Source organism: Archocentrus centrarchus, chromosome 16 (assembly GCF_007364275.1).
Source record: "Archocentrus centrarchus isolate MPI-CPG fArcCen1 chromosome 16, fArcCen1, whole genome shotgun sequence".
Classification (NCBI taxonomy): domain Eukaryota; kingdom Metazoa; phylum Chordata; class Actinopteri; order Cichliformes; family Cichlidae; genus Archocentrus; species Archocentrus centrarchus.
Window position 1 is genome coordinate 12,828,766 of NC_044361.1, and position 27,451 is coordinate 12,856,216.

The 27,451-nt window shown below is 39.9% G+C and overlaps 1 protein-coding gene across 3 annotated transcripts in view; it reads right to left on the bottom strand.

Annotated features, from left to right (window-relative positions):
• Positions 1-2,540: 2,540 nt before the first annotated feature.
• znf236 (zinc finger protein 236) overlaps positions 2,541-27,451 on the bottom strand; it is a 53,038-nt gene continuing 28,127 nt past the window's right edge. For 2 of the 3 annotated variants that reach the window (XM_030749271.1, XM_030749270.1), the window contains exons 17-32: positions 27,149-27,252; positions 24,906-25,057; positions 24,453-24,629; positions 23,663-23,963; positions 22,613-22,716; positions 21,057-21,500; positions 18,503-18,648; positions 17,357-17,588; positions 17,068-17,259; positions 15,950-16,108; positions 12,747-12,904; positions 12,445-12,573; positions 12,069-12,263; positions 10,210-10,339; positions 8,989-9,162; positions 2,541-3,911 (exon numbers count right to left, since the gene is read on the bottom strand). In XM_030749271.1, coding sequence (XP_030605131.1) covers positions 3,790-3,911; positions 8,989-9,162; positions 10,210-10,339; positions 12,069-12,263; positions 12,445-12,573; positions 12,747-12,904; positions 15,950-16,108; positions 17,068-17,259; positions 17,357-17,588; positions 18,503-18,648; positions 21,057-21,500; positions 22,613-22,716; positions 23,663-23,963; positions 24,453-24,629; positions 24,906-25,057; positions 27,149-27,252 — 2,919 coding nt within the window. In that variant the 3' untranslated portion in view covers positions 2,541-3,789. The remainder of the gene's footprint in view (positions 3,912-8,988; positions 9,163-10,209; positions 10,340-12,068; positions 12,264-12,444; positions 12,574-12,746; positions 12,905-15,949; positions 16,109-17,067; positions 17,260-17,356; positions 17,589-18,502; positions 18,649-21,056; positions 21,501-22,612; positions 22,717-23,662; positions 23,964-24,452; positions 24,630-24,905; positions 25,058-27,148; positions 27,253-27,451) is intronic. The other variant, XM_030749272.1, reaches the window with a different exon arrangement.

Sequence of the window (27,451 nt, forward strand, 5' to 3'; positions counted from 1 at the left end):
ATAATTAAAGCACATAAATAAACCCCTCTAAACATTTTTTTTTTTTTTCATCCTTTTCCACATAATTTTTGTAATAATTATGGAAACATGAATCAGAGGGCATGAAAACACCAGTCATGTACCAGCTCTACGAGTTCTACTTTGAACCTGGTAAAAAAACAAAACAAAAAAAAAACAGATGCGTCATTCCTCAATAAGCTCAGTGAGGTAAAGCTGCAGCGAAACAGCGTATGTAGCTGAATCTATTGTAGTCACAGAGTAAATGGGGAAGAATGGAAAAACATGATGGATTTATACAACATGGATGTGTGTGTGTTTTATATGAAAATCTAGCGAGACACTTAACAAGGCTTTAACAAAAGTACTGCATTAATTGTTTAGGAATTACAACTATCTTTATAGATAGTCCCCCATTTTCACATACTCCAAAGTAACTGCACAAACTGACACGATTTTAAATATGAGGATTGTTTTTAATACTCGGATAAAAATCCTTTGCTGTTAATCTTTCTGAGGAAAAGTTTATTTGAAGAGTTTTGGTCAGGTTTCAGAATTCATCACAGTACAGAAACAGCATTAGTAAAGGTTACAAATGATCTTCTCATGGCCTCTGACAGTGGACTCATCTCTGTGCTTGTCCTGTTAGACCTCAGTGCAGCATTTGATACTGTTGACCATAATATTTTATTACAGAGATTAGAACATGCCATAGGTATTAAAGGTACTGTGCTGCAGTGGTTTGAATCATATTAATCTAATATCACACACTACGATTAATTATGGAGTTCCACAGGGTTCTGTGCTAGGTCCAATTTTATTTACATTATACATGCTTCCCTTAGGCAGTATTATTAGAAAACATTGCACACATTTTCATTGTTATGCAGATGATACCCACCTTTTCTATCCATGAAGCCAGATGGCGCATATCAATTAGTTAAACATCAGGAATGTCTTAAAGACATAAAGGCCTGGATGACCTCTAACTTCCTGCTTCTAAATTCAAATAAAACTGAAGTTATTGTACTCAGCCCCACAAATCTTAGAAACGTGGTGTCTAACCAGACTTTGTCTCCAGTTACACTGTGAGAAATCTTGGAGTCGTTTTTGACCAGGATATGTCCTTCAATGCACATATTAAACAAATATGTAGGACCGCTTTTTTGTATTTGCGCAATATTTCTAAAATCAGAAGCATCCTTTCTCAGAGTGATGCTGAAAAGCTAATTCATGCATTTATTACTTCTAAGGTGGACTATTGTAATTCATTATTATCAGGCTGTCCTAAAAGCTCCCTGAAAAGCCTTCAGCTGATCCAAAATGCTGCAGCTAAAGTACTGGCAGGGGCTAGAAATTTAGAGCATATTTCTCCCATATTGGCTTCTCTTCATTGGCTCCCTGTTAAATCAAATTGAATTTAAAATCCTTCTCCTCACATACAAGGTCTTAAATAATCAGGCTCCATCATATCTTGAAGACCTCATAGTACAATATCACCCCAACAGAGCACTTTGCTCTCAGCCTGCTGGCTTACTTGTGGTTCCTAGGATACTTAAGAGTAGAATGGGAGGCAGAGCCTTCAGCTTTCAGGCCCCTCTTCTGTGGAACCAGCTCCCTGTTTGGATTCGGGAGACAGACACCCTCTCTATTTTTAAGATTAGGCTTAAAACTTTCCTTTTTGATAAAGCTTATACTTAGAGCTGGATCAGGTGACCCTGAACCATCCCTTAGTTATGCTGCTATAGGCCTAGGCTGGGAGGGTTCCCATGATGCACTGTTTCTTTTCATTCACCTCTTTATACTCTGTTTATACCCCACTCGACATTTAGTCTTTAGTTATTATTAATCTCTGGCTCTTCTACAGCATGTCTTTTGTCCTGTCTCTCTCCCCTCAGCCCCAACTGGTTGATGACTGCCCTCCCTGAGCCTGGTTCTGCTGCAGGTTTCTTCCTGTTAAACGGGAGTTTTTCCTTCCCACTGTCGCCAAGTGCTTGCTCATAGGGGGTCGTTTTGACAGTTGGGTTTTCTTTATATTATTGTAGGGTCTTTACCTTACAATATAAAGCACCGTGAGGTGACTGTTTGTTGTGATTTGGCGCTATATAAATAAAACTGAATTGGGGTGCTTTTTCTCGATTTGAATTTTCTTGCAAAAACATTGTGTCCAGACTCTCAATGACTTATGAGGACATTCCCTGTCACATATTGCATTTGCAGAGGCAGATCTTAAAAATAGTTTGCATGCATGTTTACGGGCTCAGCCTTTTTGTTCCCTTTTGCTGGCACACTGATGTCAGATAAACAGCACGGAATCAGCAGGGGACTGCCTTTTTTATTGCCTGAATGCTCTGCCTGTGCAGAAGGAACTGTCCTCATTTGACTCTTCGCAACAAAGCCAATAAGCCCATTTTCCAAAATGTCAAACCTGTTTTAGAAGATTTAAAAATTCCAGTTTGTTTGAAATCCACAATAATGAGCAATCAAAAGACACGGGAGCTTTAATTAGTAGAAAAATTACTTTAATCTTAACTTATTATGGACAATAGAAAATACAACTGCAAAAAAACAAAAAAAAAACAAAAATCAAAGAAACAGCGTATTGTCTGTACATTGGCTTTGTTTCATAACAAATGCAACATAATGCTCAAATTACATCTTTTCAAATAATTTGTTGTGATGGTTCATCAGAAAATATACCCCATCTAACTACAGTATTTACAAAGTGAGCTACAGTAAAGAAAATCTGTTGCTGCAGGCCAAACTGATATGACGAGAAACACAGTCTTCAATCGAGAAATTCAAACAGCATCAGTTTGACAGCTGTGACCTCACAGGTCAACAGGTCACTGTTTTCAAACTAGAACATCAACTGAAAATTTCACTCGAACATGAAATATGTGCAGTGCATGACAAAAGTAAACCAGTAGAAAAGAATCTTTTATGTACTGTAGGACAGTTGCTTTTAGGCCATAACAGCAGTAAGCTGACTGCAGCTCCCTGTGAGCACACCACAGAAGAAGAGAGATTGGTCACTGGGGAGCCTCCGCAGCACGCTACACTTTCCTGTGTTTCCAACAGGGCCAGCTTTAGAGGGACTCTGTCTCCTAAGTGGAAACTCTCTGGGATGCCTGCATTCACTGAGCCAAACCTCTCCAGTGGTTATCAGATTGATGACAATCAGACAATAGCAAAATGGATAAAAGTCATTAGGCCAATCAAAGGGAACCAGACTCCCCTTATTCACTGCTGAATTGGATAAATGGCAAAGGACTGCTACAAGGGCAGAGGACTTTAACGTACAATATTAAATCCACCTGCCCGATACTGTGTAGGTTCCCTTCGTGCTGCTGAATCAGCTCTGACCCATAGTGGCATGGACTGGGGTTATCATGGATCAGGGTTGTTCCAGGTCAGACAGTAGATGCGCAACCAAAATGGAATTTGGGGAGCTTTTCAATATGTTCCTATAATAATTTCTGAGAGGTGGCAAGGTGCACTGTCCTACAGAAGAGTGTTGTTAGTGTGTGGAGGTGTGTTTGGTCTGCAGCAACACTCAGATGGACATGGACATGAATTCCAAGATCCAAGTAGTACATTTCATTGTGAAGAAATGGTGAGTGTTAATGTTGTGGCTGATCAGTGTTAATCTGAACCAGTATTTAAGCCATATTTAGCCATACAACCTCTTTGAGAGGATGTTCATATTTGGCAAAGCTTTGCTGTTTAGTCGTTGAGCGCTCACGAAACTCAGTGATGCTTTCTGACACTGCACAGTCATGTGAACTGTCGTCAGGAGAAGACATTCGGCCAGTCTCCCGTTGCTTCAGGAACCACTTCCAGGTCAAGTTCAGGTGTCACCTCGACCTGAGGTGCCGCATCCTCCTGACCCAGCGGCACATCTTGCATTTGGCCTGGAAGAAGATAGAGTGAAAATGAATGGATCTGCACAGTTCTTCCAGTGAAATACTCTCTAGGATTGGTAATAACAGAGCCAAAGAAAAACGTATTGAGAGAGCAGCACCATCAGCTCTGATTCCTCACTCAATCTGCCAGTGGCTGTTATGCAAATGCGAATAAAAAGCAGCCTTTTTCTCGGCGCTTCTCCATCATCTATTTTAATGTACTTCACTCTCTCCGTCTTCCCTCTGTCTGAAAACACAGCATCCACAACTATATAACAGGGTTTGACAGATGTGCAGCATTCTCATTGTGATGTGTAACTATGATCTGAGCCACATGTCACAGTATAAAACAACAATAAGTCACTTTAGTGGAAGCTGAGAGGTTTTTCTCCTGCTGCAGGCCACACAATGAATTATTATTTTTTTAGAGCTGGAGTCATTTCATTATCTGAATAATTTCAAACACATATTCATTAAGCTGAATAGTATTGTTCATAACAGAGATGGCCAAGTCTTACTCTTTGAAGCAGACGCATGACTTGAATAGCAAAGAGACAAATGATTCAACTGTTTTGTTAAAAATATATATATATTAACCTTTCAGGGTGCCTGCAATCATGTGGAGTCACGGATGGAATACTGAGAAATAATCCCATTAAAATCTAATATATCATATAGCTTTATTCTTTGAAAGCCCCTTTGAATTTTTCGATTCCATAATGATGTGTTAAAGGAACGTACAAGAACAAAAAGAAAAAGACTGTCAGACCATTTAGAAGCTGTCTTTCAGAAGTGTTGCTGCTCTTCACTGAAACAATGCTCCGGTCTGACTGAAAAGTGTTCACGTGGAAAATGAAAAGAATAAAAAGGTTTTTCATGTCATTCATCATTATTCGTTTGACAAAGGATGAAGGGTGATCCCAACATTTTCTACTCAACCGTCTCCGGTTTGCCTTGAATGTATGCAGGAGTGCTATGAAATTTTAGCATAATACTTTAAAAACTTTTCCAAAAAAAAGTTTTGTTTTTTTTTTTTTTTTTTTTTAAATGGTCTACTTTCAGGCAATGTTTGCTCCCATTGAAATCTGAGGCAATATTTAAACGTGTCTGAAATTTTCATGGGTTTCTCTAAACATCAACATGAATCAGGGTCTGTACTGGCAAGTTAAAATATGAAAAAAAGAAAAGAGACGTCATCCTTCCCACAAAGTCCAATATTTGAGCACACAGTAATTGAAAAAAACTTTTTTTTTTTTTTTTTAAATTGCAGAGGTCAGCTAGTGACAATTGCAAAATAAAACATCCAGAATACTTTTCAACATGAAATTCTTAGACACGAAAATGCAAAAATTTCATGTTGGATTGAGCAAATATGACAAGCTGTACCACAAAATACATGTGTGTGTATGTATATATATATATATATATATATATATATATATATATATATATATATATATATATATATATATATATATATATATATATATAAAAAATATACACACACACACACACACTAAAATTATTTTAATTATTTTAAAGTGGGTTGATGGACCCCCCCCACGCTATAACAATGACAAAGAAAACCCAAACACATCCTGCAGTGTGTCATCCAACACAAACTACAAGATTCTGCAAAGACTGTGTGAAACGATTTGTTCTGGAAGGAAAAAAAGACCTGACAAAATATAACCACGATACTGGTTAAAGTTCTTTTCCATTCATTTTTAGCTGAGTCTTTGTACTTGACCATTTTCAGAGGAATCTTTTTATCTTTTAAACCACTTAACACTGACTTATGAATCATTCAAGCATTAAAAAGGCATCTAATTCAATGGATGAACCAGTGTTGTGTCTACACATAACAGAAAACTTAGCAAAGAACCAATTTCATATTGTCTCTTCAGGCACCTTGTTATTAGCAGCCTGTCACAAAACACATCATTTGTTCCCCTTTCTTTAGTTGAATCCATGAAAAATGATACCCCAGTCTGGAGGTGATTCCAAAGAGCTATTAACCAAAAACCTGGCATATCTCAGCATGCTTAATAAAAAAATACTGGACAAGTGGAAGACAAAAGAAAAAGTGCCAGGCCTAAAAACTATCTACAACAGATGAACAGTATCTGAAAGTCATGTCCTTAGGAAACAGATCCACCATACGATAACATCTGGAAAGCTTCTGATTGGCAATGGCTTCATTCATCCCAAACACACTGCTAATGTAGTAAAAACATTCATGGATAGAAAAACACACAATGGAACACAAGCCTTTGTTTGAAATATACAAATAAATGCATTTTAATTGTTATTTAAAAGAGAGTGCCTTGGAGTTCTTTGATTTTTAAGTCTATAATATTAACTGTTTGACTTTATTGTAATGTCAGGACAAAAAAAAGACTGACTTAAGACAGCTCTGATCGAGTTTTATGACCATCTTACATCAAACTTTAGAAAATTAGACACATTTCAAAAGTCATTTGGCCTAAGGCCAGCTCTAGAAATGGTAACAAATGCAGTGATATTTCAAAAGGACTGTGGTCTCCAATACACAGCTCCTTCACAATTTTAAAATTCAAAATCAGTGCTTTTTAAGACCTTTTTAATAAGTCGATAAATACAAAATGGAAGTGATTACCGCATTATTCTTAGGTTATGGCCCCTAATATTGGCCAACTATATCCTAAATAAAAGAATGATATCAAAGAGACAACACTGAAAGAATGAATTAAACCATTAGCTAATATTTGTTTTCCTCTAAGTCTTAAAACACACCATGTCCAAATGTAATACCAACAGAAAAATACCTGGAAACACCTGATTTTCCCTGACTTTCATTTCAGACTTGATCTGCAGGAACCTTATTAATACATATCTGACTCAGTTTAATGACCACTTTGTGCTGTTTGCTTTGGTTGCATGCACCACACTGAAATGCACAGTCTGTGTCAAAGGAAGACAAGAACTGTCAAGCGAGGTCTGAGTAAAGGCTGAAAAAAACCATCATCACTCATGTTCGTGTGACGACAGCTAAAAAAACAAAAACAGTATTAGGAAGTTTAAGGTCACTGATTGGGGACTGAGCAGAAGGAAAGTTTGGATGATGGAAAGGTAAAAAACAATCATTAAATAAATGTCTAGCACTGACACTGTCTGCTGTTTCCATATGAATCAAAGTAGGCTCATTAGAAGCAAAGCCCAGAAGATTTGAAAGAGACATAACAAAGCCGACTAGAGTCTTAAAGGGCATGCTGAAAGCTAACATTAATTCTAGGAGAATGTCTTTTAGGCATATGAAACTACAGGTTTTTTGGCTACAAAAAAAAAAAAAAAACCCACAAAGATATCCCAACCAGAGCAGACACAGCTTACTTGCTCCATCTAGCCTTGAATCTTTGAAGGGTACAATGAATCAGAGGATAATTATGGCCTTTCTGGAGCAAGACATACTATAGTGTCATCTCAGCCAACAGTATAATGACCCCAAACCCTAGAAAACCTCACCTGGTCTTTACACATAACGCCAGATTCATGCTCTTTTGGATTGCGCCAATTAGCTGCGCTCATCAATAGCTATTACTCATCAATGAGTACATTCACCTATTCAGGCATGTTAACATTTGCTAATATTAACTAATTGCAAAATACAGCTAACAGCTAAAGTGTTCAGGTTTTGGTTAAAAACTGTGCATCTGACAAACTTTAATTCACCAAAGGCCCCAAAATTCAAAACTGCTAATAGTGCCAGGGAGTAATAAAAGCTCGATAAATAAAAGTTCTACCTGAATCAATAACATTTATCTTCTGGTGAATCATGACTGTCATTATAATGTTTACTGACTACCCAGAAAATAGCTTTTAGGACATTGCAAAAGGTTAAGAGAGCACGCTCTGGAACTGGTGAAGACATTTGTAATGTGACATTACACTGCCTGAAACTCTCACCTTACTGCAGTGTTTGCAGTATACCACTGTGACATGGCCCCACACAAGCTTCAAACTGTTTTGGGCTTTTCTTCTACAAAGATGTTGATGGAAAGCTTTAAAAAAAAAAAAAAAAAAAAAAAAAAAAAAAGCCTCATTGAGAAGCCAGACTGCAATGATGAAGACAAGCAGGTGGTTGCGTTTTGAATCACGCATGAATATTCTGTCACATCAGGGAGCTGTCACTGTGATCCGCACATGCAGCGGGTGTGTATCGATAACACAGTTTTAAAATGCGCGGACACGGCTGCTTTGTGCTTGAGCTACAGTGTAGCAACAATCAGTCACGTATTTCACACTGGATTTCTTTTCTAGTACTTTTTTAGGAATTTCTGAGACATTAGCCACACTTGAAAAATTCTTTTCATTTCTGCAGGTCTTTAAGGTTTGCGTACCAGCAGCAAACTTTTAAAAATTCCACAAGAGTCGGACGGTACAGACGGAACCTTCTGTAGAGCTGGACTGCAAGTTAAATAGGTAGTTCTGTTAAACAGATCTGACAGCACTGTTCTCCTCCTCAGGCCCTCTCAGGTTCCAATGGGGAACAGTGTGTAGATGTGTCCAAGGTTAAACAAATGGGAATCTTGGTCTAAACATTAAGAGGTAATAAATTAACATTCACGCCTCCAAGAGGAGGCTTCTACAGAACAGCTGATGAACCACTCAGCATAGCTCTCCATAGCAGCCTGCAGGGTGAAGGCGAGTGCACATACACATCAAGTGTGTGTGCAAGAGACTGTGTTGGTTTTCTAGCAGAACATCTTAACAGATAATGGGAAACATCATGAGGTGAAGACCCACAGACAGTAAATGTGAGGATGAGAGATGGTCAGTGTCCTCTGCTCGGGAGGCCCTGCAGTACCATTGAATCCGTGTAAGTGTTTACCATGTAGAAATGTGACTTTGAGAGAGAAAGAGGCACAAACTCAGAAACATCACAAAGTGGGGAAAAAAGCAATGTTTCATGACATGCTAAACTACCTGATATATCTTTCCTGAGTGAAAGAGAATCAAGCTAACAAGAGAGAGATTTTTTTTGTTTTGTTCTCAAGCTGCACAGACAGCTGCCTGCACGTTGGTGGTATGGCACCAAGGTCCTTACCATAGCCGTGTGATCTCTTCATGTGGTGCTTCATGTTGCTCTTCTGGGTGAACCTGATGTTGCACACCTCACACTTAAAGGGCTTCTTTCCAGTGTGTTTGACCATGTGGACCTGCAGAGCGCTCTTCTGGTTGAAGGCCTTCTCACACTGAGTGCACTTGAAAGGCCGCTCACCTGCAGTAACACAGACCCATGGTTTAATCAATATCCACAGATGTGGTCTCTAACATTTTTATACTAAAAAATACTATGTTAATATTTGTATTGTGATTAACAACAACAAAAAAAAAAGTATGTCCAGTGGAGATAACTTGACATGCTTAAAAACACACATATATTGCACATATTGCTGCGCTTTGCCCATTTTTAGTAAAGGGCCTCTATTAATTCATAAATAGTTTAACAAACCACTCCCCTTGATGGATAATGATGTGAACATTTTATTCCTGTAAATAGGTGGCTGTGAAGTGAACTGCATGGTGCCCGTACTGCTTTCATAAACTATTAAAAAGCATATGTACTATCTGAGTAGTGAAGACAGCCCCTGCACACTGAAACTGAGCAGGTAGTTTTGCTGCTGCAATCCACTGCAGTTCAGTTACTGGGATCTAAAGTGCATCCCCCTGCAGCGCACTGGCTGTAAGAAAACTCTTCACAGTTTGATGTTACGTCCTGCTGAGACAAACAAGTCAGCAGGGACAGAATGTAGTGAAGCTGCTGGATGCTACTGTGATAATGCCCATTTTAATAAATCATATGCTTTTCCCTTGAGCAACAGTTTGTTTGCCTCTTCTGACACAGAAGCAAAGCAGGTACGCCCACGTTCTTTTCTAACTTAAAATTCTCTAACAAAATAACCAAGGAAATGCCTCCTATTCCAAAGCATTACACAATTAGTGTCACTTTTCCTCCTTGGACCTTTTTTCATTTCAGCGTCTGTCATGTCTGTTAAGCTAAATAAACAAGACATGAGATAACAAGCAGCTACAAATATCAGGCATAAGAGTGCTTAGGATTTCAAAGAAATATGGCATTCATCTGCTTATAAACTTTCTATTAATGTATGAATTAATAAGCCTTAACATCTTCAGCTCGGCCTCCTGTCTTTCTCTCAGTGCCACCGTCTCCAACCCAGCAGCTCTCACTACCATCTTGTAAACCCTCCCTTTCACTCTGGCTGCTGTCAGTCAGTCACAGTGTTTTTTTGTTATGACGTCCAACCTGTGTGCGTTCGATTGTGTCTCTCCAGTTGACTGCGCTTGGCAAAGGCTTTCACACAGGAGGAACAACTGAAGACTCTGGGTTTCTGGGAGCTTGGTGACGGGCCCGGCTGGTGCACTCGTTTATGTTCCTGCAGTCGAAATGAATTAACAGTTACAGACTAACGCTGTCCTCAACAGACAGAGAGATTCACAGCATCAGTGTGAGATGACAAACCCGCACAAATGATGGTACTCCATCGTGTTAACAGTGATGACAATCGTAAAGAATTGCAAGATCTTAATAAATGACTTGTTTATTAAGATCAGTGTTGATCAGGAGTACTTAATGGCATTTAACTATGTAAAGTAGTCTCTGAATTACCTCAAATATATCTTTAGCATTTCTGTACCCCAAGTTCTTGTATTTATCAGCTACTGTCACTACAATCGAACAATACACTCATCTAGCTTTAGTGTTTTCTTGTTCTGGCATGGATATCTAACAATACTTAAACTGCCACTGTTTACCCACTTGTCCAAATCACAGTGAAGGAAACACTACACTGACCGGCCGTCGCATCCAAGCAAATGCTAAATGAAGAAGAGGTTAATACTGCAGCCCTCTGATTATTCAAGCCTGTAGCAAATCAAATTCAATGATCATGATATTGGGCTGCAAGTACATTACATTACTGATATGAAAAATAATGTTTGGAGGAACATTTTGTTTCCTGTGGATCTAACAGTTAAGCAGCAACACTTTTGTTCTGTGAATATTTTGTATCGTAGCAACGAACTTGGAAGAGTTGAGAAAAACGTGTTTTCAGATGGCAAAAAAAAAAAAAAAGTCGTCTTAAAAGAGCTGACAAGGTGATTTTGTTATATCCCCAGTGAGCTATTTTTAGGCTATGCTGGCTGTACACACATAAGGATACTCTTAATAAGCCTATTTAATCCAAAACTTCTACTGCACCTTAAAGGTATCAGGTGCATGTGTGGGCTGCTATACAACTGTACCACAATTCTTAATTTATCTGATTCCTGATATTCCTGGAATAATCTAGCCCTGCTTTGAAGCAAAAATGGATTCTGTATTCTGGAACATTATTACTGATTTTTTTAAATTTTAGCTTTATAATATGAAGCTAAAGTTTGTGGATGTAATTAAAAAGCAAAATCATTATCCACGGGCCAACGGGAAAAATGAAAAATAACAGCCAAACAAAAGCCAACACTGAACTCCCAGCTGCAGACTAATAAAGAGCCTTAGGGAGGTGGAGAGGAAAGAGCTTGGCCACACTCTGTATGAGCACCACTCAATCGCAGTCGCATTACCTTTATGAGAGACAATTACTGTTCAGCACATTGGGGCACATTTACAAAAGAAAAAGGCTTTTGCTCTGTGGCCTTTGAGAAGAAACATGAAAAACGGCCGGAAGAGAGCTTGTGTACGAAGCTGAGCCTTCCTTCTCCCCAGTATTTATGTGCTTGACTGTTCCAAGAGCACACAAGCTCCTCTCCACAATTTAGCTGCAAACTCCTCGTGGTCTAAGTGCTTTGTTTGCTAAGAGTGACACGTAACGAGCCCTGAAGATTTACTCTTATGTGCGCTATGCTGCACTGTGCGTTTAAAATGTGAGGCCACTTTTTGGTAGTGATTTCCCTTTTCCTGCAGACTCTTTGACTCTATAACTTTGGCACCTAAGGTGGAGGCACTGATGAATAAAAATAAAACTGTGCCATACAAGCTGATAGAGTGTTTTAATAAAACCTGCAAAGGCTCATTTATCTTTTGTGTTTCTTTATATACAAAGCAGTTTTTTTCAGCAAATATAAACCCAACTTGTCACAGTCTCCTGTGTTTATGGATGTTTTTACCTTCAGGTGTGTCGCTCGCTTGAAGGCCTTTCTACAGAGGCTGCAGACATGACAGCGGTCCTTGCCGTGAGCCTGTCTGCAGTGGCGCCGCAGTGTATTGGCATTCTGGCATACTTGATTACAGTAGAAACACTGATTTCGGTTATCAGCATCCATCTGGGGGTCCTTCCCACCCTTATGGCCGTCACTGGAAATCTGAAGTGTGCACCAAGATAGTGAGCTTACAATGCAGGATGGTGATGGTATAGACATCAACTGGCAGACACTGATTTTTTTGCGTTCTGTCACCATCCAAAGGAATCAAGCTGCAAAACGCTACATTTGTATAGCAGCTCTTCCCCTGGGTATGTGAAGCATACAAAACAAAATTACTCACATTATATCCATTGTTAGTTGCTCCGTTTGTGGACTGGGACTGGTGGCTGACCAGTATAACCTGCTGGCCTGTGGTACCTGCCTGTCCCGTTAGGCCAGAGTCGTTCAGTACTGCAGGGAATGTCTGACCCTGAGGACCAAAAGATACCTTGAAAAGAAGCCTGATGACATACCTGTTGCTGAGTTTGGCACATTTTAATTGTGATGTTAAATCGGTAATAATACAGCAGCTATAACAGCCTATAAATTGTGTCGGACATTTGCCATTTCAAATGCATTACTCGTGAATTTTTTTTTTTTTACCTGTGTATTGAGGTTTAGAGTGACACCATCCAGCATGCCCTGAGCATCTGCAAGAGTTAGTGTGACGCTGCCATCACTGGCCACACCTCCTGATGACATCACTAGGCTCTGGGAAGCAGCAGTGTGTGACAAAGTGGTGCTTGGTGGCAGACTGGCGACTGACAGGAGGAGAGAGTGGTTAAAAGGTTAATTCCCCGCTGGCTAAACTAAACATTATTTTTTTACTTTTAATCGATATCAGAGCTTCCAGTGGTGTAGCGGTTAAGAAGCAGTTCCAATCCATTTATATTTGGTAATCTCTCACTCTCCGACTGCCTTATTAGAGCTATTTTAATTTCCTGCTCAGTCTATGAAAACATATTTGGCTGCTCAAACTCTGAGAATGACGAATATCCTCCCACATTAATCTGAGACCCTTTCTAAGACACTGGGCTGGTGACCAAAGCTCTGACTGAAACTAACACCAGCATATTCATCAGGTTTGGTAGGAGGGGATATTACATTAGGGCTGAACAAAACTAGCCAATATTTGATTTTAATAAAAAGACAATGTAGTACAGTTTCTCAGTCAAATCACAGGTTGAACCATGTCTGCATACAAAGCGGCAGGAAGGCTTTAGTCTAATCAAACATATCAGAGACGCTCTCTATGTCTCTGAGAAGCAGTGGGATTATTTTTTATTTCCACTTGAGTTAAGTGGAAGGTAATAAAGAGAGGAAAGATGAACCTGAAAATTTGATTAAGCTTCTAGGTGACAAACAAACCAGTCAATAGAACAATCAGGGAACCATCTCTGACAATGCAGGTTTTTTTTTTTTTCTATTTCACGTCATGTCAGAGTCCACAAACTCTTTACTTTCTAATCACAGACTGGCCTGCATGACGATTAAACAGAGATTCATGCAGTTTTCAAACTCCAGCACATTTGTTTGTCCACTGTTTCTAGGTCCATTACAAATAATTTTGTAGGGTCGTTCTTTAATTTTTATTTTTTTATTTAATTTATTTTATTTTTATTTTCTACTTTTACTTTCCTAATATACTAGTTCTTAAATTTTATTTTAACTTAGTTGCTTATTTCAATTGTTTGTAAAGCAGTCGCAAGTAAGAATTTCATTGCTCAGCATAACCACAGTGTTTTGCGGTGTACATGACAATAAACTTCTTGAATCTTGAATCTTGAATCTTTAATGTCCAATGATAGCGTGCCTGGTGAAGTACTCCGGAAAAGAACAGTAATTTCAAATTCATACAAAGCTTTCCCACGGTAATGTTTACTATCTATATAAAGTACTGAACCTGCACATAACTATTCCACTACGTTCTTTGCTTGAAAAAAAAAAACATCAAGAGAAAACAGTAAGTGGGAAAATAAAGAAAGATTTTTTTTTTAGCTTTGACTATTGTATTATTCATGGTATATGTCACATATATATCTTACATACATTTACTTCCCTGAGAAATTTGTCTGGAAAATAACATAACGATTAAAAATACAGAAGCTTATAATGTTCCGTGTCATCATGAACTTTGTGTTCTGACTGTACAACGAACCACACTGATGAAGACTACACAATGATAGAAATGGAGACTTCGAGGTCACCCTGTTGTTGAATTTCTCTGTTTTCCACATTCTGTTTTGTAAATGATGCAATCAAGACTGACTGCTGTGACTATATGAAACTGTAAGTTGAATTAGAATGTGCCAGTACTTCATGCCATCTCACACAGGCATGGCATGCAGTCTGACCCAGATATCTGAACGGTTTGAAATGGTTTTATTAAATTTAATAATTGGACTCCTTATTCCTGTTTTGTGTCACTCCTGTTCTATAAAACGAACACGCAGAAACCTAAAGGCTTAAACAGCAACACACACTCTTATTATTTATATTCCTTCACTATTTAGCTAGTTTGGACTGAGGCATGGCAGAACTATGTCTGTATAGGTTCTCAGTAATCCAGGTCATAGTGATCTCTGGAGCTTGAAAAAAGGCGACTGGACTTCTTTTTGTTTCTTGAAGACGTTTCACTTCTCATCCAAAAGGTTTCTTCAGTTCTCAAACCAAATGGTGGAGAGACCAAGGTATTTAAACCCCAGTGGGCGTACTCCCCTGGAGGTGGTTATGACCCTCTATTGTTCATGTGCATAATCACATGTGCCAAGGTGTGAGAGGAGGCGTGGGTCATTACAATCAGTGGTTTCAGATGAAACCAATTTAGGACTTTGCTCCATTGTTTCACGTGACCTACTGAGGTCACTGGAACAAAGGTGTGAATGGGGGTTGAGACGTCTGGGAAGGGAGCTCAGGACAGCACTGTAAGTGGGGGGAAAGTTGTTGACGTAGTCCACCTCCTCTGTTCAAAGATGGTTGTTCACAGTGGACATACGTAGATGGCTTCTTGCCAGAACTAAAACACTTGAAACCAGCAACATCGACAGTTCACTGGAACTAATGAGCTTTCTTTTGCTTATTTTTGAGGAAAAGCAACAAAAAAACAACAAAAAAGTTACAAAATTTCCTCGCACGCTCCCTGTCAGAGGCCAGAAAAATTCAAGTTTAAAACTAAAAGTTTGTGAAATAAAGGTCAGCATGACTGCAAAAGTTTGTTTCTCAGCAACATCAATCATCATCATCATCTTTCCCACTGCACTGCATCACTGGTCTTTGGCAGCTTTCTTTAATCACTTTGATATCTCCATAGCGTGGGGGGCCTCTCACACCCTGTGCTATTTCATGAAAAGAGCACTGATCACAAGAACATTTGAACTTTTACCCTGGGACCAGGAAGCTCCTTTGGACTGCTATCTGACCTAAAGTTGACCTGATGGCAGTCAAAGATCCCTTTTGAATGGATTTAAAAGACCCCTTGTGCATAATTTTTTTTTTCCTTTTGCATTTTTGGACACAGCAGCTTTTACGGGCAGTGGAGAGAGACAGGAAATGGGGGAAAGATACAGGGGAAGACACGCAGGCAAATTGGCGACAGGCCGGGACTCGAACAAATGCCGCCCGCACCGCAATGCGGCATATGTATGTGGTCGCCGGCTTCACCACTAAGCCACCCAGGCGCCCAAAAGACCCCTTGTGGAGTGGAATTTGTGTTAAACAAAGTCAAAGTAGACTGAAATAGAGCGTTTAGTTATAGTTATAGTGCAGCCCTCTTGTCACATGTGGTTAGAAGACACAGAAATTCTTACCTGCATTTCCAGTGTTGGCGGGGCTCTGAGGTAGGAGGTGGTCGTTGGTGATGGTCAGGGTTGCACTGGTGGTTTGGCCATTTAGTGGTGATGCCAGCCTGATGCTGCCGCTCATCTCAGCAGCACTGGGATTGTTTGGCTGGGGAAGCAGATCTTGACCTGCAAAGGTGTTGAAGAAAAGGACTTTTAATTCCTTCTATGAGGTCATTTGTTTCTTTGTGGTATTAGTATTGATATTATAAAGTTGCCAGGTGTTTTCTGAAATCTAGCTCACATTTAAAAGGGCGATCGAATGCAGACAAATTGATTCAAGCAAAGTAACTCAGCGACATTTCAGGTTTCCTGCAGGGTTCACCATGTTAAGTTTTAGACTTGTTTAACAGCTTTGTAATGACACATGTAGTGAAATTTAATAACCCTTATTAACTAATTTAATGTCACCTTTAAAATCAAGATGTTTAGTTAAGGGGAAGAATGTAACCTGTTAAAAAATGATGCTTTGTTTAAATGTGGCAATTTGTCTCTCTTAAGAAGAATTTCCTGCCAAAGACTTTCTGCTGCCTTGGCAGGAAAAATAAATCCTTTATTGCTGGAGCTGAATACAATGCTTTTAAACTGCACTCACTCACTAAGGCATGAATAAAAACAAAGTGAAAACAGGTTCTTAAAGCTTTAATCCGAAGGGTCCAAATCACCGTACAATAAGTCAGAGTGGTGAAATGAATGAGAGGCTGAGCAGAGCTGAGCAGACTTAGCAGGCTTAGTGGTACAGCCGCGACTCTTCTTCACGCTGTGTATGTAATGTACTTCATAACCCCACATGATGGAACATGTGGCAGCTGAAAAGTGACCTCTAATACCACGTCTTTAGATCTGGATTTGCGAAGTGGCACTGAGTTATTGTTGGCTTCATTTGTTTTTCCTTTCTGCCTACTAGCGTGTTTGCCTGAGTTAGAAAATCAATACTGATTGTAGGCTTTTTTTTTTATTTATTACTATTTCATGTTTGTTACTGAGAGCTAATTTCTCTTCTTACTAAAAAATAAGTTCAGTACAGCTGTGGTATTTGTGATATTTATTATTTTTGATTGATCTGTGGTGTATGTGGCTGTCTATACCTGATATGGTGAGGGTGATCTCCTGAGGGTTTCCTCCAGCAGTGCCAGAACCAGCAGCTGAAGCCTGGGCCTGCACCTGGGCAAGAGCTTGTGTCAGGCTGGAGTTGTTGATGGTCAGAGTGATCTCCTGACCGCTGCTGCCGCCTGTCACAAGCCCAGAACTGCCCATGACATTGCTTAGGTCCTGAGAACCTGCACAACCCACCATAAGGCATGGACAGATGTTTAGCTTGTAGCAGAGAAAGCCCACTTAGTTTTTTTTTCCTTCACTTAAAGCCATCATACATACTGTTAGCATCCTGCTCAGAAAGTCCAGCCATTGTGACCTGTGCGGGTGTGATAGTTGAGGGCTGCAGAGCCAGGCTGGTCAGTGGGTGGATGACGACATTGGCAGACACTGAGGTGTCAGTCGTAGACATGAGCTGGCTGCCTGAGTGGGAGACCAGGCCTGTGTCAACGCTCAGGGGCTGCGAGAGGAGACCGCCTTGCTGCAGCGTCTGCTGCAGGAGGGCAGGATCAATCTGACGGAGAGAGTATTACATGCATGATTTTGTTGAATTACATTCTTTCTTGATACTTCCTCACAAGAATGCACACGATGGGCCAGAATTCTTTTTAATAACTACCAGGGGGAAAAAAAAAAGAGTCTGGGTTGTGCAAAAGTCTATAAAATGGCCCTCGACGCCCTTGTTCTGTGAACACTCTCCTGATGGGTTTATGGGCTTAGTTGCAAGCTTTGGGTCATACTGAATAAAATAATAATTTCATTTTACAAATTTTGGTCTTTCTAAGGCTCAGAAAGGAGGATTAACCAGGATATGCTCATTGGCTAACAACAGTCACAAGCTTGTAACAATGAGGTTTCACAGTCAGATCCACGCTAACTATAGGTCCACCTATGCCCATGTTTTATACGTTGTATGTTTTTAAGTTCTCACATAAAGACTAAAGACTAAAATAGCTGAGACTATAATGCAAAAACTGCTTGTGAGCTTTGATTCCATCTCACTGATTAAGCCTTTCTAGAGAATTTTATTAGTGCCATTAAGTATCTTGGGCAGTGCAGTCAGTCATGTGTCAAGGGAGGATTTGTACTATTGACAGGAATTCTCGGGTAAAGATGTGAGCTGCTTTAAAAGAGAAACACAGAGAGAATTTACACTTTAAGGTAAGTCCTCGATATTATTTCACACTTGTTGGTCTTCACAAAATGAGTTTGCTAGAAAATAATTCCAAATGTTAAAGGTGTGACTGAATGAAAATCAGTTTTGAATATTACAGACAGATCGTGTTTACCCAAGATTGCCAAATTGTTATTTGATCTAGCCTTACAGGCAGCTGCTAATGTTATTTTTCATAAGTGTAAACAACAACTAGAAAGAATATACACACATCCACACCAAAGCAGGAGCTGAAATCAGGAGTGATGTGTAACCTGTAATGTGATGTTGTTTATGTTGCTGGTGTCGATGCCAGAGATCTGGACGTTAGGGCACACTAGGTTGGCAGGTGTCAGCTGCAAGTGGATGCCATCCAGTGTGGTAAGGCCATCTGGGAGAGACACGGTCAAGTCTCCTGCAGCTGAGACACACAGACACATACATATGTAGATGTTGGACAGGCGAGTAGAGATGTAATTATTTAAGATTAGCACAATATGAGTAATACTTTAATTAACCTTCCTGGAAGCAATTCAGCTCAGTTAATGGTTCATACCAGGAAAATCTTATCTCTGTTTTATTAAGACAGAGCTACACCTGTAGCTGCTGAGAGATACACTATATTGCCAAAAGTATTCATTCACCCATCTAAATCACTGAATTCAGGTGTTCCAATCACTTCCATGTCCACAGGTGTATAAACCAAGCACCTAGGCATCCAGACTGCTTAAACGAACATTTGTGAAAGAATGGGTCGCTCTCAGGAGCTCAGTGAATTCCAGTGTGTTACTGTGATAGGATGCCACCTGTGCAACAAGTCCAGTCATGAAATTTCCTCACTACTAAATATTCCACAGTTAACTGTTAGTGGTATTATAACACAGTGGAAGCGACTGGGAACGACAGCAACTCAGTCATGAAGTGGTAGGCCATGTAAAATCACAGAGTGGGGTCAGTGGATGCTGAGGCTCATAGTGCACAGAGGTCACCAACTTTTTCATCAAATCAATGGGTAAAGTCAGAGGCAATCTCTACAAACCCCCAAACTTCATGTGGCTGTCAGATTAGCTCAAGAACAGTGAGTAGAGAGCTTCATGAAATGGGTTTCCATGGCTGAGCAGCTGCATCCAAGCCTTACATCACCAAACACAAAGCAAAGCGTCAGATGCAGCGGTGTAAAGCCACTGGACTCTAGAGCAGTGGAGACGTGTTCTCTGGAGTGATGAATCACACTTCTCCGTCTGGCAATCCGATGAATGAGTCTGGGTTTGGTGGTTGCCAGGAGAACGGTCCTTGTCTGACTGCATTGTGCCAAGTGTAAAGTTTGGTGGAGGGGGGATTATGGCGTAGGGTTGTTTGTCAGGATTTGGGCTCAGCTCATTAGTTCCAGTGAAAGGAACTCTTAATACTTCAGCATACCAAAACATTTTGTACAATTTCATGCTCCCGACTTTGTGGGAACAATTTGGGGATGGCCCCTTCCTGTTCCAACATGACTGTGCAGCAGTGCACAAAGCAGGACATTAAAGACATGGATGAACAAGTTTGGTGTGGAAGAACTTGACTGGCCTCAACCAGACAGAACACCTTTGGGATGAATTAGAGTGGAGACTGAGAGCCAGGCCTTCTCATCCAACATCAGTGTCTGACTTCACAAATGTGTTTCTGGAAGAATGGTCAAAAATTCCCATAAACACTCCTGAACTGTGTGGAAAGCCTTCCCAGAAGAGTTGAAGCTGTTATAGCTGCAAAGGGTGGGCCGCCATCATATTTAAACCCTATGAATTAAGAATGGGATGTCACTCAAATTCATATGCATGTGAAGGCAGACGAGCAAATATTTTTGGCAATATAGTGTAGCTTTATGATAAGAGATAAGGATGTCCCTGATGGCAGATAACTTAATTTTACATTATATGTCAAAGGCCATGAGTGCTGGGATGACCTCCAACACATTATATGCAGTATTAGGTTTCTAAGCTACCAGCCTAATGTTCCAACTGGAGCAAGAATATCTCTGAAGCATGAGTGCAGAATATCTAATAACAAATGCCTGCCAAAGACTGAGAGACAACAAAGAAAAATTTGGATTCAGTCTTTTCCCAGATGATGAAAGAGAGAGGGAGTGGAGAGGTTTGCTTTCAGTGATGTGCACTGAATGAGAGAGAGAGTAAATCCAGAATTTTGTGCTTAAACAAAGAAAACAAAGGCTGGAAAGCATTTTTGGCAGCCCCCTCCACTTGCATACTATTCCAGGTGTGTGCTCAAGCTAAATTTATAGATTAAGATTAGATTAAGAACACTTTTTCCTTTATTGCTGTTATTTTAATATTGTGAATGTTTGGAAGTGCTTTGGTAGATTTTTTCTTATCACACAAATGCAGAATAACCGAGCAGTGTCCTGTAATTTTAGTAAAGGCAGGTTTTGTCTCCTTGGCACTGGACTTCATTAGATGCTGTGGTGTAAACCTTTTTTGTCCTTGATGCTGGCAACTGAATATGAAGCAACCATCCACCATTGCGAATGATGATCCTCTGTGGCATTCTCGTCACAACCGCAAATATCAGCACATTAATCAAAAGCCTATCATTACGAGGAGCAAGAAATGCGTAACTCTACATGGCATTCTTAAGAAATGTGTTGCTGGTGTGTCATCCATAACGCTGCACAATGATATCTTGGTATATTAAAATTTGGGCACCAGTCTTCAATCATTTCATGCACTTTTTTGACACTACAGCCTGTGAGTTAAAATCAAAAGTCTGTAATCAACAATGCTCCACTCTTTTTGCTGCAATGCTCTCTTTTACAGCATTAATAATCCCTACCTGACATGGAGGCAGGCAGGATGGCTTGTCCAACTAGTCCTGGCTGCAGCAGATTCTGGTCAAACTGTCCTGTGAGAACCTGGTTGGCTGGGAGGTAAATGCTGGGGTCAGAGTTGGGTGTTTGTAGTAGTCCCACAGACTGAAGTGCCTCTGATGCTGCTTGTGGCTGCCCCTGACTTGTGGCCACACCCTGTCCGGTCCCTGGGTCTTGACCCTGTCTGGCCTGACTGGATGCTGAGGAATGGCGTTTTGATTTGCGACTGTCACCGTTTGGACGGAAGTGACACTGGATGTGGGTTTTGCGGTGGCCCGAAGTTCTGAAGCGGAGTTCACAGAAGGGACACTTGAAGGGCTTGGAGCCGGTGTGAAGGCGCATGTGCACCTTCAGGCTCCCCTTTGTAGAAAAGGAGGTGTTGCACATATGACAGCTGAAAAGTTTCTGACCTGAAAAAAAAAAAAAAAAAAAAATATATATATATATATATATATATATATATATATATATAAAAAGCAGTAGTTGTCACCTAGCTTTGTTTCTTTCATCTAAGAAAGAAAAAAAAATCAAATCTTTGCTGTCTGCCAATAACTTGGAACTTTTAGTACACACTTTACTTTTGACGTACACTTTTCAGTCCCACCTATTTCATATTCTGGTGAATTTTAGAATTAATTTTAAGATTCTATTACTGACATTTAAAGGGCTACATGGCCAAGTTTCTGCTTATATAGCAGATCTGCTGAGACCTTATTCAAGCAGTCAGCCTCTCTAATCACCTGATCAGGGCCTTTCAAGGTTGTAGCACAAACAGTCTTCCTTCACCCACGGAATCGCTGAATCAACGGTTTCTTTTAAACAACTGCCGAAAACTCATTTTCATAGCTTACTTTTCCTTGATCATTTGGCTAAAGTTCACACCAGATGTCGGGCCCACATGTTCTGTACAGTGGATTTTACACCAGACAGTGAAGTAGTGGCTGAAGTGCAGACTTTCAGCTTTAATTCAAAGAGTTTAGCAAAAGTATTGTATTATCTGTTTAGGAATTATAGGCATTTTTATACAAATGCACCACTGTCTCAATACTTATGGACTTAATTTTATGTAAGAATGTATCCTTGGCTGTGTGTTCGTATGTGTGGGGATATGAGCACTTTGTCAATATATGCTTTTATCCAAAATATGAAGCACTTTTTAACTTTAAAAAAAGTCCTATACAAATAAATGAGTATTATTAAAAAGGTTCAATTACAGCTGGGCTGTCCATCACATGTTGGTGGAGACTTGCAGCAAATGAAAAAACAAATGCTGATAATTTCCTGTGACAATAGTTCACATTCATTTCTTTTTACGGTTAGAAAATATACATCAGTCTCATATACTGTAGATGTTAAACTACAGTCTGCATCTTGTTAGCACAGCTTAGCACTTCAGTATTGGAAACAGAGGATAACAGATTGGTCTACTGAAATGAGCTAAATGGATAGAGATTAATCTTACTGTGTCATCACAAACACCAACCTTAGCTTCTTTAAGCAACACATTCCACTGATTACCTACCTGTATGAGTTTTAATGTGGCAGTCCAGGGTCGACTTCACTGTGAAACTCTTCCCACATTCATCACACTTATAAGGTTTCTCTCCTGTGTGGATCCGGATGTGCCTTAACATTGGAAGAGATTGATATGTTTTTATTTGAAACAGCACAAAGAAAGATGAGAGACTCAAGATGATGAATCCATTTATTTTAAAGAAAATGTGTGTGTGTGTGTGTGTGTGTGTGTGTGTGTGTGTGTGTGTGTGTGTGTATATATATATATATATATATATATATATATATATATATATATATATATATATATATATATATATATATATATATATATATATATATCAAAGTTGAAAAAATATAAGGAAAAAGATCCACCAAACTGTTCAGATAAAAATGTTTGGAAGTCTACAGGTCTAATAACATGGACCAGCATCTAAAGAGATTTAAAACAGATTGATTTAGACTCGTAAAATAAACGACCCCTGAACCATCTTTTCTGACTATTACAGCAGATAATTGGGAAATCTAAATGTGTTCATTTGCTTCATTTTTTTTCCATTTTCACCCGTAATCTTGTCTGTAAAATCCATGGAGACAGTGAAAGGTCTACTAACCCTTAATTTAAGTGCAGGAGTGTGTTTTATTTATATGTAGACACTGTATTAGCCTAACTTTACATGGCTGTAAAAGACAATTTAACTTTTATACCCCTGTAGCTCATTTTCTTGGCTTCATATTTACACAGTATTATTTGTTTCTGATTTATCCTACATGTATTTCAAGCAGGAAATTATAAAGTATGATGATTTATATATCAGGTAACTTCCTGGAGTTAGATGGTTAATGGTAATCTACACTGCATTTTCATAGCCTGACTGTGGGTGGAAATGTTAAAGCTATTATTATCATTTCAGACCATTACTTTACGACTAAATGAGGTCCACATTCACACAGACTTACAACTGTCTCCAGTCACACCATTCAGCCTTTGCCTCATGATGACCACTGCAAGATAACACTGTTCTTCTAACCTCACATTCACTGGCACAATATTTACCTAACGAGGTCGCTGGGCTTCTTGAAGCTCTTGGGGCAGTAATTGCAGCAGTTGGCAAATTTGGGTTCAGTTTCCAGCTCCACGGCTTTGTCTTTGATCTCACTGATTCGATCTCTTTCAGCTGCTGACTGAGCGAGTATTCTCTCCGAAACTGAGGCCTCCTCGCCGGGATCCTTCGCCAATTCGGCGGCCTGCTCCTCAGTGAATGTGATAATTTCCATACCCCTCCTCTTTGATGTCTTTTGTTCACTTTCCTCTTCATTTTCCTCTTCTTCCACATCTTGGCTATTCAGATCTATAACTGTGATAACCAGAGTCAATTTTTTACTTTCTATTTTTGGGGGAGACTTTATTTGGATGCAAGGTAGAGACAAAGCTGCACCGAGACAAACTGAAATCTGGTGTAATATATGTTGTACTTGACTGATGTGGCACTATCCACTGAACGAAAAGGGGTGTAGGTACGGCTCTGCATGCACAGTGTAGGAGAGATGGAGCGGGACCAGGCGGTTTTTCCCTTTTCCAGCATGAAGAGAAAGTTACATTAAGGCTATACCAGCGGGAGAGCATTGAATAATGCTCAAATTAGCAAATTAGGCCTGGTGAACCAAATCCTAAGATACAGTTTAATATAAATGCAATACAACTAAACTTTATCACCCTATGTACATTGGAAATGAAGTCAACATTAGTGTAAACAGTATAGACCACAGCGTGACCTTTGCCCCCATTCAAATCAAATTTGAACTCTTCAGTTTTGTTTTACAGTGTGCAGCATAATAATCCTTACTTTGATCCTCCACAGCGTGCTCCTTTTTCATATGCCTCTTACACAGCAGGCTGGTCCGGAAGCTCTCATCACACACTGAGCATTTGAAAGATTTGATGTGGATAATCATGTGGCGGTTCAGGCTGCCATTTGTGGTGAAGGAGGCGTCGCAAACATTACACTTAAAGGGCTTCACTCCTGTGAGGAAGACAGAACAGAGGCGGTGTTTCACGTGATGCCTGGATGTTTTTGATATTTTTTACTACAATAAATTGAAAGACTTAAAATCTTGTTACTGCTACTGCTAGTTCTTGAAAAGACTTAAAACACTTAAGTTTCTGTAGTCTATGCATAAAATGGACTAAAAATTTAACAAAATGGAATCAATTGCATGTTTATTCTACTTTAGAGGATAGAGTGTGAACAATTTAAGCAAATTAGGAAGACGCGTTTCAGCCTCAACCTCAAGCTTACCTGTATGGGTATTCAGGTGGGACTTCAGCACTCCAGCTGATACAAAGGCTCGTCCACAGAGGTTACACCTGAAAGGTTTCTCCCCAGTGTGGGATCTCACATGCTGCTTCAAGTGGCTTGACTTTTTAAAGGCTTTACTGCACCAATTGCACCTGAAGATGGGAAAAACAACAACTTATGAACCATTTTTATTTACCAGAGATGGTACATTACCATATTTTTCGGGCTATAAGGCACACTTAAAATCCTTAAATTTTCTCAAAGATCGGCAGTGCGCCTTATAATCCAGTGCGCCTTATGTGTGAATTCTTGTTGTGCTTACTGACCTTGAAACAATTTTTTGTGGTACACTGCGCTCAAAAATCTGTTGAAATGTTTTAGTACGACTTTGGTAAGGGACGTTTAATAAATATCGACATTTTCCAGACCGTAAGCGTACAACGGGGGAGGTGGGTAATACCCTGCTTACGGTTTTCAAATAGTTGAGCGCTGCCGTCTGACCGCCGATGGCCGAAGAATCCACACACACTGCACCATTGCGTGGTTTGCAGCGATATTTCCTCCAGTCTGGCAGATCAGTTCAAAAGCCTCATTGAATTCTCTAAAATAGTCCATCATAAATTCCCAAAATGACTCTACTGACGATGTTAGACAGGAACAAGCTGTGAGTGCAGCGCAGCAGGTGTGGAAAGCAGCCAAAGCCGCCGGAGATAAATTCAACAAGAAGTGGAAGCATTGTTCCAAAAATAGAAACCCTACTCCGTAAACTGCAGAAAACGATGATGGATTTTATTCTACATTTTTCGGCCTATTTCCATCTATGCTGGCCCGTATATTTATGCGTAATCTGGCGATCAGCGGCCGGCGCTGTTGCCAACTTTTGTGTAACAAAATTCGCTGTTGGCTGTCTCATAAGTTGCTAAAGGACGAATCGCGGTCCGGGGGTGTGTGTGCTGTTGTCCTCGGTGCCAAAGAGAGGACCGGGCGATACCACAGCGTATGACGGGACCCAGTACGAGCGCTGTATGTACACAAAACACGGTGACAGCTGAGTTTTCAGGTTTCCGGTGTTGAGGATTTCCTTTTTTTTTTTCTCCAATATTTTTCTTTGCTTATATCGGTAAATTACTGGTGCACAGGATTTATGAAGGGCTTATATATAAAATGAAAAAATGACTTGTTCTTGCCCTCATTAATAGAGAATATATTGCAGCATCTGTTAAGATGTTAAAGAAGATGGCGAGAGACTGCCAGCAAAAGTTGCGCTTTTATTAACAATTAAATGGTTGCTGTGTGCCGCAACCAAAACAAAACAGTAACAACGAGACTGACTCGGATAATGACGAGAGGGAACCCGGCATGCTTGATGCTGAAATCGTCCAACTGTTCAACTCAGACACTGAAGATGAGGAATTTGATGGATTTGTGGAAGATGAATGATTTAAAATGTGAGTGTATTTTTCTGTATTTGTTACAACTGAACAATATTCTGAGTTATTGTGAATGAGTTGAATAAAGTTCGACTTACCTGACGCTTTTGCTTCACTCTACATGTTTTATCATGCGCCTTATAACCCGGTGTGCCTTATGTGTGAAAATAGACCCGTTCACTGATAGTGTGCCTTATAATGCGGTGCGCCTTATGGTCCAAAAAATACAGTAATTTGTGAGAAGTAGAACAATTCTTAATAATTTGAATAATAATTCTTTATAGCACTATTTTACTGAGCTCATGATAAACACTGCCTCAAGGCAGGACATGATGCATCAAAGGGCCTGGGCTGTATTCCAAAGTCAGGTCACTGATCAATCCGGTGAGCTGATGGTAAGAAACCAGTTTGAAATGGTTTCAGCTTTGTGACATGACACATTATCCTGCTGGAAGCAGCCATCTGAAGATGGGTACAGTGTGGTCATAAAGCTTTTAACTATTCTAACTAAGGGGCCCAAATTGTGCTGAGAAATGATCCCCCCCACATCATCTGCCACTTCAGAGCAAGACTGAATAAATTAATACAAACTATACTATAGAGACAAAAGTACTGGGCCACCCACACATTACACAGGCAGGAACTGCTTGGCCATGGAAACCCATGACACGAAGCTCCCAGTGTACAATTTTTGTGCTGATATTAATACCAGCAGAGGTTTGGAATTCTGCAGTTACTGAGTCAGCACAACACCGCTGACACTATGAGTCATTTCTTGAGACAGTCACACAGAGACTACATATACAGTATTACCTGTAGGCTCTCTTAGTGTTGTCTTCACTGTCCTCCTGGTACTCCTGTGTCTCTGTAGGCAGCTGGAGGCCGTTTTGACTGCTCTGCTGAAGAAGCCCATTTGTCTGCATAAACAAAGATAAATCAACACTGACTTCACTTAAAACACATATAAATACATGTACAATTTAATGGACAGCGCTCTTATTTGGTGATTAAATGAGGTGACTGGCACCACTCCAGTGTGTGTACACCATATGCATAGTAGCTTCCACATACTATATATAAAAGGAGGACATGTTGGGAATTTTTATCACTTTGCTA